The sequence below is a fragment of the Oncorhynchus keta genome, chromosome 18 (genome assembly GCF_023373465.1).
Source record: "Oncorhynchus keta strain PuntledgeMale-10-30-2019 chromosome 18, Oket_V2, whole genome shotgun sequence".
Classification (NCBI taxonomy): Eukaryota; Metazoa; Chordata; class Actinopteri; order Salmoniformes; family Salmonidae; genus Oncorhynchus; species Oncorhynchus keta.
The window spans coordinates 862,251-881,090 of record NC_068438.1 but is presented as its reverse complement, the minus strand read 5'-3'; the positions used below and the strand labels follow the sequence as shown (position 1 = coordinate 881,090).

Genomic DNA, 18,840 nt, shown 5'->3' with positions numbered 1-18,840 from the left:
CTACTTGCAAGCATGGGAAAAGCACACAGATAATCTAAAAGATTTACATGGTCTCCTTTTAAAAAGGCAACCTCTGCGTGAAGGCAGCAGTCACACTGCAGGAAAAATGCCCCAATGTGACCATCAATGAGGATGCATTGTGTGACGAGGTTTACTGGCCTGCAAGAGTTCCTAAAGGGGGATCGCTTGAAGAATGGAAAGCATCTGAGACACCGCTTAGTCAGAGATGGAGCACGGTGGTTACCCACTTCTAAGAGAACGACATCCCACACACTAACCTGGCTAGATTAGCGTCTGTAGTCATGTGCTTACCTGGAAGTAATGCATCAGTCGAGAGAGTGTTCTCCCAAATGAATGCTCTACGGACAGCAGCAAGAAATAGGTTCACTGTTCCTACCATCAAGGCCACGCTTATTGTGAAGACAAACTTAAACCTCCCCTGCCAGGAGTTCATGGAGAAGCTGGCCAAAGACAGAGCAATCCTGAAGAAAATACATTCTTCTGAGAAATATACAGATTAGGTTGGTATAAGTATATTATGTAGTTACCAATCTCATCAGCATCTTATTTCTTTATTATGTCACATATACTATTGTCTGTTTTTTCAATTTTGCTCAGGTTCTCTTCTGCTCTTATTCTACCCAGACTACCAGGACCACTGAATGGCTGTTCAAATTGGACAGTTCAGTCTTGTCTGCAGTGTTTCTGTAATATAGTTGTTTTCTCTGTCTATCACAGTGTGTCTGTTAGACTAAATACATGAAACCGGAATTGTCCCCCTTTTTTATTTCATAGATAATAACATTGGATATTTTAATTATATATTGAACGCCGAACTGGAAATGTCTCCGGTTTTCATTTCAGAAATCTGGTCACCTTACTATAACGCACGGTATATTTTTGCACTGTAGAATTCAATGGCTAGTTCTTACATGTTCTATGATTGAACTGCTTTTGAAAGCAAAAGTCGAATTGAAAACGTCATTGTCACTGTTGAATTTGATTTTCATAATAGCAAGTTAGGACTGATGGTTTGTTTAGCTAAACTAGCAAGTATGTTTGCTTGGTTACCAAGGCAACGACTGTTGCTATCTAGTAAACTCGCTAGCTACTTCAGTGGATGTTAAACACATTTCTACCTGCAAATGAACACATTTCTAGCTGTACATTTGTTAAATTATAGCCATGGTATAAAATATATAGTCAACTCGGGGCTCTATGCGTTCTCTGGAAAATAATGCAACTCTGTGGCATGATAGTTTCACTTTGCTAGCGTGTCGTGGAACACACATTCTACATCGTTCATTATTTTCTAGAGAACGCATAGCCCCTCGTTGACTATCCCTTACTTATTTAGTGTAAAATGTTGATTCCAAAAGGCTTTAAATATAAGATTAGGTGTCATTTACCATAAAAACACAAAGATATGGAGGTTTATGCATTTGGTTTTCAGTGCATGTTGGCATTTTTGCCATGTCCCCTGGTGCTATTCGTCAACTACTACAATAAATATAAACTATACGACAATAAAATATTTCCTCATTATTTTAAATATCTCTCAACAATATTTTATTTCTCATGATTATTGTATTTATTATTATTGTATTTATGATGTTCTGTGTGTCCCTGATATCACTTTCCACCCGGTTAGTTTGTAGTAAATCTCCTTTAAGAAAACATTTACATTTTACATTTAAGTCATTTAGCAGACGCTCTTATCCAGAGCGACTTACAAATTGGTACATTCACCTTATGACATCCAGCCCCTTGACATCATGTTCAGGTAGTGTCATCACATTGTTGGTGGGAAAACGGTCATGATGCGATACTAATGTCAAAGTGAAGTCAAAACTTGCATATTTGAGTCCCATCTGGGATCATTTTAGCATTTCATGACGTTAGTCTGTTTGTCTCACTCATAAATCCCCACCTGTTAGGAGAAATTACAGAGAACATTTAGGAAATGTCAAAATGTTAAGATACTTTTGATATTTAAATGAAATCCTCTTTCAATGTTTACCATATTTACCATTGTGCTAGCTCAATCGCAATGGTCGGCAGGGTAGGGTAGCCTAGTGGTTAGAGTGTTGGACTAGTAACCAGAAGGTTTCAAGTTCAAACCCCCCGAGCTGACAAGGTACAAATCTGTTGTTCTGCCCCTGAACAAGGCAGTTCCTAGGCTGTCATTGAAAATAAGAATTTGTTCTTAACTGACTTGCCTAGTTAAATAAAGATAAAAAAAATCACCCACAGAGCTATGGCTAATTTAGGCTCCAAATGTTCACCCTGTTAGGTTTCACACTGTTAGAATTATGCAACTAACATAATAACATTTTTCTGAAAGTCAAACCTGTCCTTTTTCTGATATACTAAAGAAATTAAACATAAACAGCACCAGTCAAAAGTTTAGACACACCTACTCATTCCAGGGTTTTTCTTTATTTTTTACTATTTTCTAAATTGTAGAATAATAGTGAAATAACACATATTGAATCATGTAGTAACCAAAAAAGTGTTAAACAAAATGAAAATAGATTTGAGATTCTTCAAAGTAGCCAACCTTTGCCTTGATGACAGCTTTGCACACTCTCGGCATTAACAGGCACACCTGGTAAATATTCTACAATGTTGAAAATAGTAAAAAATAAAGACAAAACCCTTGAATGAGTAGGTGTGTCCAAACTTTTGACTAGTACTTTACTTTAGTGCCTTATTGCAAACAGGATGCAGGAATATTTGCATTCAATACAGGCTGCTTTATTTTCACTCTGTCATTTAGGTTAGTATTGTTGAGTAACTTCAATGTTGTTGATCCATCCTCAGTTCTCTTATCACAGCCATTAAACTCTGTAACTGTTTTGATGTCACCATTGGCCTCATTGTGAAATCACTGAGCAGTTTCCATCCGCTCCAGCAACTGAGTTAGGAAGGGTCCCTGTATCTTTGTTGTGACTGGGTGTATTGATACACCATCCAAAGTGTAATTATTTTACCCATCTACCAATAAGTGCCCTTCATTGCAAGGCATTGGAAACCTCCCTGGTTGTTGTGGTTGAATCTGTGTTTAAAGGCATTGTTCAACCGAGGGAACCTTACGTATGTGTGGGAGTCATTCAAAAATAATGTTAAACACTATTATTGCACACAGAGTGAGTCCATGCAAACTATTATGTGACTTGTTAAGCAATCTCCTGAAATGATTTATGCTTGCCATAACAAAGGAGTTAAATACTTATTGACTCAAGACATTTCATTTTGAAATCATTTGTAAAACATTCTAAAAACACAAGTCCACTTTGACGTTATGTGTAGGCCAGTGACACACAATCTCAATTTAATCCATTTTAAATTCAGCTTGTTGCACAACAAAATGTGGAAAAGTCAAGGAGTGTGAAAACTTTCTGAAGGCATTGTATAAGTTATTTGTTATAAAAGATGGTCGCTCTAGCTCTATCGATCTTTGAGTAGTTAAATTTAAAAAACTGTTACTTTTGTCCCGGTTCTCCCCTACCCCTGACCTAAAGCCTGTGACTTGTCTTAATCATCAATGTGATTTTGTTCCACTGAATCTCTGTCTGTATGTTTGGTAAATTCTGTAAGTGATAAGTCATAAATAAGTGTAGGTGTTACTGCTCATATATTAGTTTGCTCATCTATCACTGATCAGAAACATTTAGCATGCAATAATGTAGTCGAAATGAAGTGTAGGCCTATTATTTTGCTCGATCGCGTATGCACAACTCCAAAAGCTTGCGAAGGTTGTGAAATATAAACACGAGACTCACATGCTTTTGAAAATACAGATTGCTATTATTTTCCATCAGTATCATGATGAATATAATCCAAATGTAAGACCCTACATCTGCTCTCTAACAAAGCAGAGTGAGGGTATTAAATGAAATCATTTTATTAATCTTATGTTTTTAAGGACCTGCCTAAAACAAAATAATAATGCATTTCTTTGTGATGGAGTATATTCAACGGATTTATTACCCACATTGGCCCATGTCTACTCCCACTCCTAAAATTGCCAGCGGGCATGTGCAAAGGAGACATAAAAGGCTTATCCCGGCAAGCATCTGGTAAATATCGGACTGCTTGAATTGAGCTCTAAAAAACACTGCAACATACCGTGAAGTCTGTCTGTTAAGGGTATTTGCTGAGATCTGAAGACTTGTATTAGTTCCACAAACCAATTCCCAGACTTTAGTTCCGCAGGCTAACTGTCACGCCCTGACCTTAGAGATCTGTATTATTCTCTGTTTGGTTAGGTCAGGGTGTGACTCGGGTGGGAAAGTCTATGTCTTCTATTTCTTTGTTTTTGGCCGAGTGTGGTTCCCAATCAGAGGAAGCTGTCTATCGTTGTCTCTGATTGGGAATCATACAGTGGGGAGAACAAGTATTTGATACATTGCCGATTTTGCAGGTTTTCCTACTTACAAAGGATGTAAAGGTCTGTAATTTTTTATCATAGGTACACTTCAACTGTGAGAGATGGAATCTAAAACAAAAATCCAGAAAAATCACATTGTAATATTTTTAAGTAATTCATTTTCATTTTATTGCATGACATAAGTATTTGATACATCAGAAAAAGCAGAACTTAATATTTGGTACAGAAATCTTTGTTTGCAAGTACAGAGATCATACGTTTCGTGTAGTTCTTGACCAGGTCTACACACACTGCAGCAGGGATTTTGGCCCTCTCCGTAAGATGCTTCTTACGGAGCCACTCCTTAGTTGCCCTGGCTGTGTGTTTCGGGTCGTTGTCATGCTGGAAGACCCAGCCACAACCCGTCTTCAATGCTCTTACTGAGGGAAGGAGGTTGTTGGCCAAGATCTCGCGATACATGGCCCCATCCATCCTCCCCTCAATACGGTGCAGTCGTCCTGTCCCCTTTGCAGAAAAGCATCCCCAAAGAATGATGTTTCCACCTCCATGCTTCACGGTTGGGATGGTGTTCTTGGGGTTGTGCTCATCCTCCTTCCTTGAAACACGGCGAGTGGAGTTTAGACCAAAAAGCTCTATTTCGTCTCTTCCTTCTACCAACGAGAGCCGTTAACACTAACACACTCTTGTAGTCCACAGAAACCATATGGCTCACGACAGACTTTTCTTATAAAACAATTATTGTACTACAATTATGCATATTTTTTATGCATTTAACGGTCACTAGACTGTGACATCAGACTGTGTGACTCCACACACCTGGAAAATATAATATTATCTCTCTCCCCCTCTCTCTGTCCATCTTACCTTTTCGCCCAGAGGCAGATAGTTACTTTCAATAACTTTCTGCAGAATACTATTTCCTCTGTCACATTCCAATAGTTTTTCTATATTTCCTGCATTTCTGCTACTGAAAGCAGTCTTAAACAAGGGTCATGTTTTGATTCTTCAAAAGTGTTCTTCTGTTGTGATAAGTCTATGCCTTAGGCCATCTGTTTAGTAAATGCCACAATACAAAATTAGTCCAAAAGATAAGCACCACATAGATTTGCTGTGCATAGGTTTCCCATTAAAATGTGGTTTAAACATACAGCTGGATCTATACAAACGCATTCTCTATTATAAACCATGTATATACAGTTTAAAACATCTTGATACTCCCCATCCCGGAGTATCATCGACTGACACTAATTAGCATAACTCAACGGACATAAATATTACTAGAAAATATTCCTATTCATGAAAATCACAAGTGGAACATATTGAGACACAGCTTAGCCTTTTGTTAATCACCCTGTCATCTCAGATTTTCAAAATATGCTTTACAGCCAAAGCAAGACAAGCATTTGTGTAAGTTTATCGATAGCCTAGCATAGCATTATGTCCAGCTAACAGCAGGTAACTTGGTCACGAAAATCAGAAAAGCAATCAAATTAAATCGTTTACCTTTGATGAGCTTCGGATGTTTTCACTCACGAGACTCCCAGTTAGATAGCCAATGTTCCTTTTTTCCAAAAATATTATTTTTGGAGGCGAAATAACTCAGTTTGTTCTTCACGTTTGGCTGAGAAATCAACCGGAAATTGCGGTCAAGACAACGCCAAAAAATATTCCAAATTAGCTCCATAATATCGACAGAAACATGGCAAACGCTGTTTATAATCAATCCTCAAGGTGTTTTTCAAATATCTATTCGATAATTTATCCACCGGGACAATTGGATTTTCAGTAGGACCGATTGGAAAAATGGCTACCTCTGTATTTTACGCGAGAATCACTCTTGAGAGCCTTCAGATGGCCACTTACACAATGTAGCCACTTACGGGTATTCTTCAACATAAAGGCGTAAAACTACGTCACAATGCTGTAGACACCTTGGGGAATACGTAGAAAAAGTAATCTGGTTGATAGCCCATTCACTGCTCAATAGGGACGCATTGGAACGCAGAGCTTTCAAAACTTGAGTCACTTCCGGATTGGATTTTTCTCAGGCTTTCACCTGCAATATCAGTTCTGTTATACTATAGATTATAGACAATATTTTTACAGTTTTGGAAACTTTATAGAGTGTTTTCTATCCTAACATGTCAATTATATGCATATTCTAGCATCTTGTCCTGACAAAATATCCTATTTACTTTGGGTACGTTATTTTTCCAAAAATGAAAATACTGCCTCCTAGTCGGACTGCTGATAATCTTAGTACCACTGGTGCTTATGGGTCTCTTTGCCAGTGAATGAGCACAAGTCCTACCGAGGTGGTGAAATATTGTATCTGGGGCAGTAACAAGTTCCAAGTCCAGAGTCTCAATACTGAACCTGTAGTGATGACTAGTACAGGTAATATGGAATTTTTGCTGCCCAAGAGGTGAGGCTGTGGAGCACGCAGCACACTGACTGTCTGTATCCAGAGTGATCTGAGATCCACAGTGACAAGACTGAGCCTATGCCCCACCAGATGTCTACTGTAGATAACAGCCACTGTAAAACAAATACACACGACAAATGGTTCTCACAGAAAATGTACCACAGACTTACACAAGCCACCCTCACACCAACACACCAGCCAGGCTGCCTCCATAACACCCCTCCCTCAACCCATCCCCTGTCTGTCACGCATATAGGCTATATTTTTGAAGATCTAAATATGTACTTTATGAGTCTGCTATCCATCTTTAAACTGAATAGAGGTCAATCCTTTATTTGTCATATATGGTTATAATGATCAAAGCATTGTGTAAAGCCAGTGATGGAGCGATATCGCTCCAGGGCAGTCATAGATATACCTTCTCCACTGAACTTGTTATTAAGTCCAGGTCTAGGCTTACTCAGTGTCTAGAAACCATCCCTTAACCGTCCACCAAGCCTTGCCTGAAGCAATTGCCCAAACCAATTCACTTGATCAACAAACTTTGAAAAAAATATAAACTATTTCAACATTAGTACCAACATCCATAATACGATAGAGATGCCCAGTACAGTTCTACAGCAAGAGACTGTTTAAAAATTAAGAAAACAAAGCCACCATGTTGAAAGTGCCATATATGCATGCATACATCCTTCATATGGGTGGCCCCAACAGAAATTAAACCCATGATCCTTGGCATTGCAAGTGCCATGCTTTACCAACTGAGCCACACAGGATACCTACTAGTTTATAAAAAATAATCTACAGACATCAAACCACTACACAGCAAACAATTTCTGGTTACCACTGCATTCCCAAAATGTTAATAGGGACATCTTGAGAAGGTTAAGATGTATCTAAAAGTCCCCCGAACGTTTGACAAAGTTTCCCAGGGATGTTCCCATGACATAGCTTTAACGTTTTCTGTTTTTATTTTGTATTTTTCTGTACAAAAACATATTAAATGTGCAAAACAAACATTATTGGAACATTTTCACCAAACATTCTTATAACCGTTATGGTATGCCCATCTACAAAAGGTTATTAAATCATGTTGTCCAAGGACATTTAACAACATTCATGGATGTTGTCATGCTAAAATTAGCTGGGAACCAAATTGGGTCTCTATTGGAATGTTTATTTATTTTGGGCAGAGGGTAGATCAGCTTCAAAATTGCAGATAGAATTTACAAACTATCAATGTAATTGTTTGCATAATTTCTAATCCCCCTGATTTTATATTCTTTCTCTATACTTTTTTCCCCCTACCCTACCATCCCTACCCTAATTGGAGTAAACTGACGGACAACAATACTGCTACTGCTTCTTACTGCTATTTTGCTCACATCAACGGTACCTGTAGTTAAATAATTATACATATATTACTCATTTCCTCTTTCTTCAAGTGCTGGATTTTAACCCACAGCTGCCAATCCACCATTCATTCTTAACTCCAACCCTCCGATGTCCACAGATTAACCCATCTTTCCCCAGTATAACGTCATTTTGCCATTTCCTTTTGCAATTACATCCCTTTTACTGTGATGTCTTACGAGGGTCCTGAACCTTCCTATATGTACAATTTCTACCGATATTGCCCTAAAAAATAAATACTTTACCCAAAAGTGATATTTGAACCCTGATATTATGGCATAACAACCATTCCTGGATTTGACTCCAAAAGCGAGCCACCGATGGACAATACTAAAAAATATGTTCGATTGATTTTGTTTCCTCGTGGCAGTCTGCACAAGGCTGACTGTTCAATGCCCTGTATACTGAGCATTAATTTTGTAGCAATGTATTTTATATATTAGCTTATATTGAAACAAACGGATTACATGACATTGCTCTCCTGAAAAGCCACTGAGTGAGCAGATAATAAAAAAAGTACCAATTAATCATGGTCTTGTTGTTAACTGTGTGTTACTGCAGGGCTGGATCAACGGCCAGCGCACCCAGTGGCTCTCAAGGAGTGCAGTTAGAGAACCCTGTTCTAAAGGCATCCAACAGATTTTTGGTAAAGATTTACAATGGAAAACAGGGTTTTCCAAATGCATCTCTGCATGGTTGTGTCATATTACACATGTTGGGCTGCACATTTTTACAAGTTTTTGCGACTCAACTGTGAAGGACAGCCATTTTGCAAAGATAATTGTATTATTGAGTTGTATACTTAACTCAACCACATTGTGTTGCAGGATCTTATCCAGACTCAATGAAAACGTGAGTCTACACATACACAACCCAGTGCTGCCCAGCCCTCTTCCAGTAGATCTACTGTCCTGGTAGATGGTGGATCTCCAGGAAGTGGTTTAGGCAGCTCTGCTCTAATCCATAGACCCCTCAAACTCAACTCTGGACCACGAAGCCAGTTCCACTGCTTGTTTTAATTGTTTAATTGTTAATTGTTGTTTTTAAATCTGAGTCACATTGAGATTGACTTCATAATTTAAACCTAATTTATGTATTACTGCCCCCCAATTGCAAGACAGATCCCAGTGGCATCCCAAAAAACACACAAAAAATGATCTGCACATGCTTTCTGTCCCTAACTAAATAAAAACGAGCAAATCTGGTCTAAAACGAACTGAAACTAAACAGAGATTAAAATAAACTAATCAAATCTAATCTAATATAAAAACACACAACTATATTAACCTTGGTCTGGGAATAGTTTTTCAGCACATTTGAGCACTTGAGCGCTTGTTTTAAGTACACAGCTCAGGGATGGGCCTGGGGAAATGTGTGCGTGTGTGAATGTGTGCGTGTGAATATGTGATGTGTGTGTGTGTGTGCACGAGTGCGCGTGCGTGCGTGCGTGTGCGCAATGGCGCCTCTGTTGGAGCTGGCTGAATCTACAGGCATGCAAAGAAATCGGACCATTTCCATTCTACCATATTAAAATTGTCACCACTCTACAACTAAATGTAATCTTAACCAGTAGCCTAAAGCTTTGTAATACACCTGTCGTGAGCCTTAGACCTGTAGAGGCAATAAATTACATCAACATAATTCAACTCTGAAATGAATGTATTTTATGTCAATCTTATGTCCATAGCGCTCCTGCTACACCAAGTAAATATAGGCTAACTGTATGAGTTAGGGCAACAGTAATACGTCTATAGGTGGCTATTCAGGTGACACATCATGTGAAGTAATTTCGGCATGGATGACCCGCCAACTCAGCGATATCGTCAACTCAGATTCGTGTTCGCAATAAAAAAGTATTTCCCTTTCAAGTCAGTTATAATACACGTATGCACGATATTCAGCAGACATTACCTGAGCTGAGCCCTTATAGCCTAATTCATCATTGCATTTTTATACTTACATCATCTGTGCATGCGGGTGTGATGATGCCGCTGAGCACTAGCAACAGGACACTCCAGAGCAGTGCGGGAAAAGTGAGAAAGTCCGTAATTTCAGTTGGATATCTTTGTAACTGTAAAAGCAATGCAGCAGCCCTCTTGAATACATGTGTTTTAAAAATAAGAAGAAATTGCCTACTGCTCGCTGTCACTGCGACGGGTTTCTGGACTTTGATAGGTGGTGGGTTAGATCACTATCCTTAGATATAGCGCGTGGTAAAGATAACCCTCAAGAAAGAGTGCTTTTACCTTCGAGCCCCCATTCACACCTGACAGCTAAGCATTTTAAGGCTAAATAATACACCCAAGTCATAGGCAACAAAGTGTAACTGCTGAGGTATAATAAGAACGAGTGGGACATACAATCGTCGAGAAACATATTGTATATGTTGGAAAAGTGAGTACGGTCAAGTGCTTATTTAAGAATGAGCGGTGTACACTTAAATACCGTAATACTTTGTGATTACGCTGTATTTTTATATTTCGTTTTTAATTAATAATGATACATGGTGATATGTTTTATATAATATTATATACATTGTTCCTGGTGGGTCTATTAATCAATTTTATAGTATAAAAATAAACCGGATAAATGTATTGTGAAATGTTGTTGCGCTCTTTAGGTTAGTTACGGTATAAGGTGCGGAGTGGACGAGGTAGCCTCCATACTTACTAGCGGTTGTTGAGGTCTCTGTGTTTTAAGACTTGTACTTCGTTAACTTTTTGTTGTTTTATTTTCTTCATTGATATGAAGCCAAATGACACAACGATTCTGAAATAGCTAGGCTCTTTTTGCACGACACTATTTAGGGATAAAGGTGATGGTTTTTCGATTTAAGGAACAAGTGTATGCGAAAGTATTGTCACAGTGGGACTTGAACTTGCACGACATTTCGTCAACGGAGTCCGACACAGTGTATCAAGACTGGGGTAAGCGTTTTTTATTGCATAGCACACAATAAAACTCTGCGTTCGATTGGGACGATTCTCGCACCCTATCTAGGATATGACGGGTAGACCTAATCATTAATTTTCTCCATAGTGCAAATTCCTATTATACATGTCTTGGGGGTCATTTGCAACGGTTTCATTCGTTGCCATATCTTCGCTCAATTTTATTGTAGGTTAATTGAATTTGTAGGATTATTACCTAGGCATATTTGAACCAATTTGATTTTCGTGGGAATATACTCAGACCATGCATTTCAAAGTATTTTTACTTGAAAAAAATTAGGCTACACACATTTGATTCGGTAATAGATTTCTTATAGTTTTCTTATAGCTTAGAACAAATGGGGCACAAGCAGTAATATTTTTGTTGTTGAAAACCTCAGCATGTGTTCTAATAACCTGGCTTTCATTTTGATGTTTGAAAATATTCATACATTATAATGATAAGCCCTTTATCTCAGGCTGCCTGCCTACGAACCAGCTTTTCCTGCAATGAGAACTGATCCACAAAGTACATCTTGTTCACAGTTCATCAGGTCACAGACATTTGTTATGACAAAGTTGTGTGTGTGCGCATATCTATCCATCCATTCATCCACTCTCTACTCATTCATTTATTTATATAATTGTTTTATTCGTTAATGCATCTTTAACTGCGCCAATTAAGGAGATACATTTGAATCCATTTAACAAATGGATGATTTTATAAATTCAGAAATTAAAATTACATTTGATTTATGAATTGACTAAGTTTCAATGGAATTGAACCCAACACTTTTACTGTACATAAATTTACTCTATCTACCTTCCTATCTGAGAGTATTCTGTCTCTTATCATTGTTTGTCTATCTCATAGGAGAGGTCGAGAAGCAGTCTCATCGTTGCTGTTGCACCAATCAGAGGCAAGGCAGAGGTCAAGGGCTTGTCTGGAAGCAGGACACGCCCTAAGTGGCGGAGATGACGGTCTCTACCTGCTGCACCACCTGGACCAAACTCCCTCTCTGGTCAGATTACCAACTCACTTCTCATGATCTCATTGTCTAATTTTCTCTAATTTCCTTCCGTTCACATCTTCTCCATTTCTGCTTGGCCAAAACAACTCATAGCCCCTTACCAGCATGGTGGCTGGTGGCAGATGGAAACCACTCACTCAGTTCTAGCCATTATTAGGAGCTGTCTTGCCCTCACCATCCTCCTCTGACCCTTCCCCCAACTAGTGCCTTCCACTTTTGGTGTTTGCAGATCTGAAGGAAGCAGACAGGTGTTGGAGGGCTAAGTGAAGGAAACATACTTTTGGTTGTATGCCTATTAATTTCCATCAGATTAGAGCCCACCTTTCACAGTACTGCCGGCCAAACCCTCCCCTAACCCGGATAATGCTGGGCCAATTGTGCGCCGCCCTATGGGACTCCTGATCACAGCTGGTTGTGACACAGCCTGGGAACAATCCCGGGTCTGTTGTGACGACTCTAAAATGGTTTAAGAACAACATTGCTAGGGCAATTCAAGCATAGCCAAGATGCAGTGACAATGTATTGGGCCTATAGCCTACTGCACAAACCTCATTGCTACAGAACTGTTTTTAATTGGTTAATTTTGCATAGGCTTAAGTCATGTTTTAAAAAAATCTGAGCAGTAGATCTTGGATTGCATTTTGACTGAGAAAGTGATCATTACTCAGGAAAGTTTGGTGACCACTGCTCTATAGCTCAAATCACAGTGTCTGCCCAGTTTCCTCACGCCATAGTCTGTAAAAATAAGCCTTGAACATACAACAAAGTTAAACAGCATGCATTTAGTTTTACTAGCATTTAAAAGCAGTTGGAGGCCAAGGAAGGAGTGTTGTATGGCATTGAAGCTCGTTTGGAGGTTTGTTAACACAGTGTCCAAGGAACGGCCAGATGTATGCAGAATGGTGTCGTCTGCGTAGAGGTGGATCAGAGAATCACCAGCAGCAAGAGCGACATCATTGATATATACAGAGAAAAGAGTCGGTCTGAGATTTGAACCCTGTGGCACCCCCATAGAGTCTGCCAGAGGTCTGGACAACAGGCCCTCCGATTTGACAAACTGAACTCTATCTGATAAGTAGTTGGTGAACCAGGCAGGGGCAGTTATTAGAGAAACCAAGGCTGTTGAGTCTGCCTTAAGAGTGCGGTGATTGACAGAGTCGAAAACCTTGGCCTCTTTTGTCGATTGCGGTTATGATATCGTTTAGGACCTTGAGAATGGCTCAGGTGCAGCCATGATCAGCTCGGAAACCAGATTGCATAGTGGAGGAGGTACGGTGGGATTCTAAATGGTCAGTGATCTGTTTGTTAACTTGGCTTTTGAAGATTTTAGAAAGGCAGGGCAGGATGGATATAGGTCTATAACAGTTTGGGTCTAGAGTGTCTCCCCCTTTGAAGAGGGGGATGACCGCGGCAGCTTTCCAATATTTGGAGATCTCAGATGATACGAAAGAGAGGTTGAACAGGCTAATAATGGGGGTTGCAACAATCTCGGCTGATCATTTTAGAAAGAGACGGTCCAGATTATCTAGCCCAGTTGATTGGTAGGGATCCAGATTTTTCAGCAATTTCAGAACACCAGCTATCTGGATTTGGTGAAGGAGAAGTGGAGGGGGCTTGGGCAAGTTGCTGCAGTGGGTGCTGAGCTGTTGGCCGCGGTAGGGGTAGCCAGGTGGAAACCATGGCCAGCTGTAGAAAAATGTATTATTATCGATTATCATAGATTTATCGGTGGTGACAGTGTTTCCTAGCTTCAGTGCAGTGGTTAGCTGGGAGGAAGTGCTCTTATTCTCCATGGACTTGACAGTGTCCCAAAACTTTTTGGAATTAGTGCTAGAGGATGCAAATTTCTGTTTGAAAAAGCTAGCCTTAGCTTTTCTACCTGACTGAGTATGTTGTTTCCTGACTTCTCTGAAAAGTTGCATATCGCGGGGCTATTAATAATTGATGCTAATGCAGAACGCCACAGGATGTTTTTGTGCTGGTCAAGGGCAGCCAAGTCTGGGTTGAACCAAGGGCTATATCTGTTCTTATTTCAACATTTTTTGAATGGGGCATGCATATTTAATTTAGCGAGGAAAGCAATTTTAAAGAGCATCCAGGCATCCTCTACTGACGGGATGAGGTCAATATCCTTCCAGGATATCCGGGCCAGGTCGATTAGAAAGGCCTGCTCGCTGAAGTGTTTTAGGGAGCGTTTGACAGTTATGTGGGGTGGTCGTTTGACCGTGGACCCATCACTTATCGCTGAGATCCTGGTTGAAGACAGCAGAGGTGTATTTAGAGGGCAAGTTGGTCAGGATGATATCTAAGAGGGTGCCCATGATTACGGATTTAGGATTGTACTTGGTAGGTTCCATGATCATTTCAGTGAGATTGAGGGCATTTACCTTAGATTGTAGGATGGCCAGGGTGTTAAGCATATCCCAGTTTAGGTCACCTAACAGTACAAACTCTGAAGATATATTCAATCAATTCAAATATGGTGTCCAGGGCACAGCTAGGGGCTGAGGGGGGTCTATTTCAAGCGACAACGGTGAGAGACTTGTTTCTGGAAAGGTGGATTTTTAAAAGTAGAAGCTCAATTGTTTGGGCACAGACCTGGATAGTATGACAGAACTCTGTAGGCTATATCTGCAGTAGATTGCAACTCCACCCCCTTTGGCTGTTCCATCTTGTCGGAAGATGTTATACAGTGGGGAGAACAAGTATTTGATACACTGCCGATTTTGCAGGTTTTCCTACTTACAAAGCATGTAGAGGTCTGCCATTTTTATCATTGGTACACTTCAAACTGTACGAGACAGAATCTAAAACAAAAATCCAGAAAATCACAATGTTTGATTTTTAAGTAATTACTTAGCATTTTATTGCATGACATAAGTATTTGATACATCAGAAAAGCAGAACTTAATATTTGGTACAGAAACCTTTGTTTGCAATTACAGAGATCATACGTTTCCTGTAGTTCTTGACCAGGTTTGCACACACTGCAGCAGGGATTTTGGCCCACTTCTCCATACAGACCTTCTCCAGATCCTTCAGGTTTCGGGCTGTCGCTGGGCAATACGGACTTTCAGCTCCCTCCAAAGATTTTCTATTGGGTTCAGATCTGGAGACTGGCTAGGCCACTCCAGGACCTTGAGATGCTTCTTACGGAGCCACTCCTTAGTTGCCCTGGCTGTCTGTTTCGGGTTGTTGTCATGCTGGAAGACCCAGCCACGACCCATCTTCAATGCACTTACTGAGGGAAGGAGGTTGTTGGCCAAGATCTCGCGATACATGGCCCCATCCAATCCTCCCCTCAATATGGTCCAGTTGTCCTGCCCCTTTGCAGAAAAGCATCCCCAAGAATGATGTTTCCACCTCCATGCTTCACGGTTGGGGTTGTGTTCTTGGGGTTGTACTCATCCTTCTTCTTCCTCCAAACACAGCGAGTGGAGTTTAGACCAAAAAGCTCTATTTTTGTCTCATCAGACCACATGACCTTCTCCCATTCCTCCTCTGGATCATCCAGATGGTCATTTACAAACTTCAGACGGGCCTGGACATGCGCTGGCTTGAGCAGGGGGACCTTGCATGCACTGCAAGATTTTAACCCATGACGGCATAGTGTGTTACTAATGGTTTTCTTTGAGACTGTGGTCCCAGCTCTCTTCAGGTCATTGACCAGGTCCTGCCATGTAGTTCTGGGCTGATCCCTCACCTTCCTCATGATCATTGATGCCCCACGAGGTGAGATCTTGCATGGAGCTCCAGACCGAGGGTGATTGACCGTCATATTGAACTTCTTCCATTTTCTAATAATTGCGCCAACAGTTGTTGCCTTCTCACCAAGCTGCTTGCCTATTGTCCTGTAGCCCATCCCAGCCTTGTGCAGGTCTACAGTTTTATACCTGATGTCCTTACTGAGCTCTCTGGTCTTTGCCATTGTAGAGAGGTTGGAGTCTGTTTGATTTGAGTGTGTGAACAGGTGTCTTTTATACAGGTAATGAGTACAAACAGGTGCAGTTAATACAGGTAATGAGTGGAGAACAGGAGGGCTTCTTAAAGAAAAACTAACAGGTCTGTGAGAGCCGGAATTCTTACTGGTTGGTTGGTGATCAAATACTTATGTCATGCAATAAAATGCAAATTAATTTCTTAAAAATCATACAATGTGATTTTCTGGATTTTTGTTTTAGATTCCGTCTCTCACAGTTGATAAAAAATTACAGACCTCTACATGCTTTGTAAGTAGGAAAACCTGCAAAATCGGCAGTGTATCAAATACTTGTTCTCCCCACTGTAGTTAGGGATGGACATTTCTGGATTTTTGGTGGCCTTCCTAATCCATGGTTCAGACACAGCTAGAACATAAGGTTTGGCGGAGTGTGCTAAAGCAGTGGATAATACAAACTTAGGGAGGAGGCTTCTAATGTTAGCATGTATGAAACCAAAGCATTTAAGCTTACAGAAGTCAACCAATTAGAGCGCCTGGAGAATGGGAGTGGTGCTGGGGGATGCAGGGCCTGGGTTAACCTTTACATCACCAGAGGAGGAGAAGGATAAAGTTTTGACTAAAGGCTGTAAGTGCGTTCGGAACAGAGAGTAAAAGGAGCAGATTTCTGGGTGCGGAAGAATAGATTCAAGGCATAATGTACAGACAAGGGTATGGTAGGATGTGAGTACAGTGGAGGTAAACCTAGGCATTGTGTGACGATGGGAGAGGTTTTGTCTCGAGGCACCAGATAAGCCAGGTGAGGTCACCACATGTGTGAGTGTTGGAACAAAAGGACTATCTAAGGCATATTGGGTGGGGCTATTGGCTCTACAGTGAAATAAAACAATCACGAACCAAAACAGCAATAGTTGAGGCATATTGACATTAGGGAGATGCATGTGTAGCCAAGTGATCATAGGGTCCAATGAGTAGCACTAGATGAGTCAGGGAGCCAAATTCCGTTGTCGCTGCTACGCTAGGCGAGCTGGAGACAATGCGATTCAGATAGCTAGCGGACCGGGGCTAGCAGATGGGCATCCGGCGATGTCGCAACGGAAGAGCCTGTTGAGACCACCTTGGACGGCTACGTCAGCAGACCAGTCGTGATGGATCAGCGGGGCTCCGTGTTGGCAGTAAAGGGTCCAGGCCAATTGGCAAAAGAGGTATTGTAGCCCAAGAATTGGCTGGTGGACCTCTTTGGCTAGCTGGGAGATGGGCCTAGCTTGAGGCTTGCTCCAGGCTAACTGGTGCTTGCTTCGGGACGGAGACGTTAGCCAGGAGTAGCCACTCGGATAGCAGCTAGCTAGCTGCGATGATCCGGTGTTGAGGTTCAGAGCTTGCGATAGTAATCCATAGATGTGGTAGAGAAAAAGCTGTCTGATATGCTCTGGGTGTGATGGTGTGTGGGAGCTGTCTGTGATTTAACCAGAATGGCTACCACAGCATTCTGCAGCGTTACGCCATCCTAACTGGTTTGCGCTTAGTGGGACTCTCATTTTGTTTTTCAACAGGACAATGACCCAAAACACAACTCCAGGTTGTGTAAGGGCTATTTGACCAAGAAGGAGAGTGATGGAGTGCTGCATCAGATGGCCTCCACAATCACCCAACCTCAACCCCATTGAGATGGTTTGGGATGATTTGGACCACAGAGTTAAGGAAAAGCATCCAAAAAGTGTTCAGCATATGTGGGAACTCCTACAAGACTGATGGAAAAGCATTCCTCATGAAGCTGTTGGAGAGATTGCCAAGATTGTGCAAAGCTGTCATCAAGGCAAAGGGTGGCTACTTTGAAGAATCTGAAATATATTTGTATTTGTTTAACACTTTTTTTGTTACTTCACGATTCCATATGTGTTATTTCATAGTTTTGTCTTTACTATTATTCTGCGATGTAGAAAATAGTAAAAATAAAGAAAAATGAGCAGGTGTTTCCAAACTTTTGAATGGTACTGTAGATACAGTACCCTTGGAAAGTAATTCAGACCCCTGGACTTTTTGCACATTTTGTTACATTACAGCCTTATTCTAAAATGGATAAAAACATTTTAAAACTCAGCAATCTACGCACATTACCCCATAATGACAAGGCGAAAACAGGTTTTAAGAAACGTTTGCAAATGTATTAATATTATTTGTATAAGTATTTAGACCCTTTGCTATGAGACTCTAAATAGAGCTCAGGTGCATCCTTATCCCATTGATCATCCTTCACCTATGGTAAATTCAATTGATTGGACATGATTTGGAAAGGCTCACACCTGTCAATATAAGGTCCCACAGTTGACAGTGCATGTCAGAGCAAAAACCAAACCATGAGTCCAAATTAATTGTCCGTAGAGCGCCGATACAGGATTGTGTTGAGGAACAGATCTGGGGAAGGGTACCAAACATTTCTGCAGTATTGAAGGTCCCCAAGAACACAGTGGCCTCCATCATTCTTAAATGGAAGAAGTTTGGAACCACAAAGAATCTTTCTAACCCTAGAGCAGTCGGGGGTGAAGGGCCTTGGTTTGGGAGGTGACCAATAACCAGATTATCACTCTGACAGAGTGCCAGAGTTCCTCTGTGGAGATGGGAGAAACTTCCAGAAGGACAACCATCTCAGTAGCATTCCACTAATCAGGCCTTTATGGTTGAGTGGCTAGACGGAAACCACTCCTCAGTAA

At 40.7% G+C, this 18,840-nt stretch overlaps 1 protein-coding gene across 4 annotated transcripts in view; it reads left to right on the top strand.

Annotated features, from left to right (window-relative positions):
* The first annotated feature begins 10,192 nt into the window (after nucleotides 1-10,192).
* col4a4 (collagen, type IV, alpha 4) overlaps nucleotides 10,193-18,840 on the top strand; it is a 148,572-nt gene continuing 139,924 nt past the window's right edge. Inside the window, exons 1-3 of one of the 4 annotated variants that reach the window (XM_052467074.1) lie at nucleotides 10,193-10,625; nucleotides 11,068-11,158; nucleotides 12,036-12,183. In XM_052467074.1, coding sequence (XP_052323034.1) covers nucleotides 12,137-12,183 — 47 coding nt within the window. In that variant the 5' untranslated portion in view covers nucleotides 10,193-10,625; nucleotides 11,068-11,158; nucleotides 12,036-12,136. Of the gene's footprint in view, nucleotides 10,626-10,862; nucleotides 11,159-12,035; nucleotides 12,184-18,840 lie in introns of those variants that run through there. The other 3 variants (XM_052467075.1, XM_035791406.2, XM_052467076.1) reach the window with 3 other exon arrangements.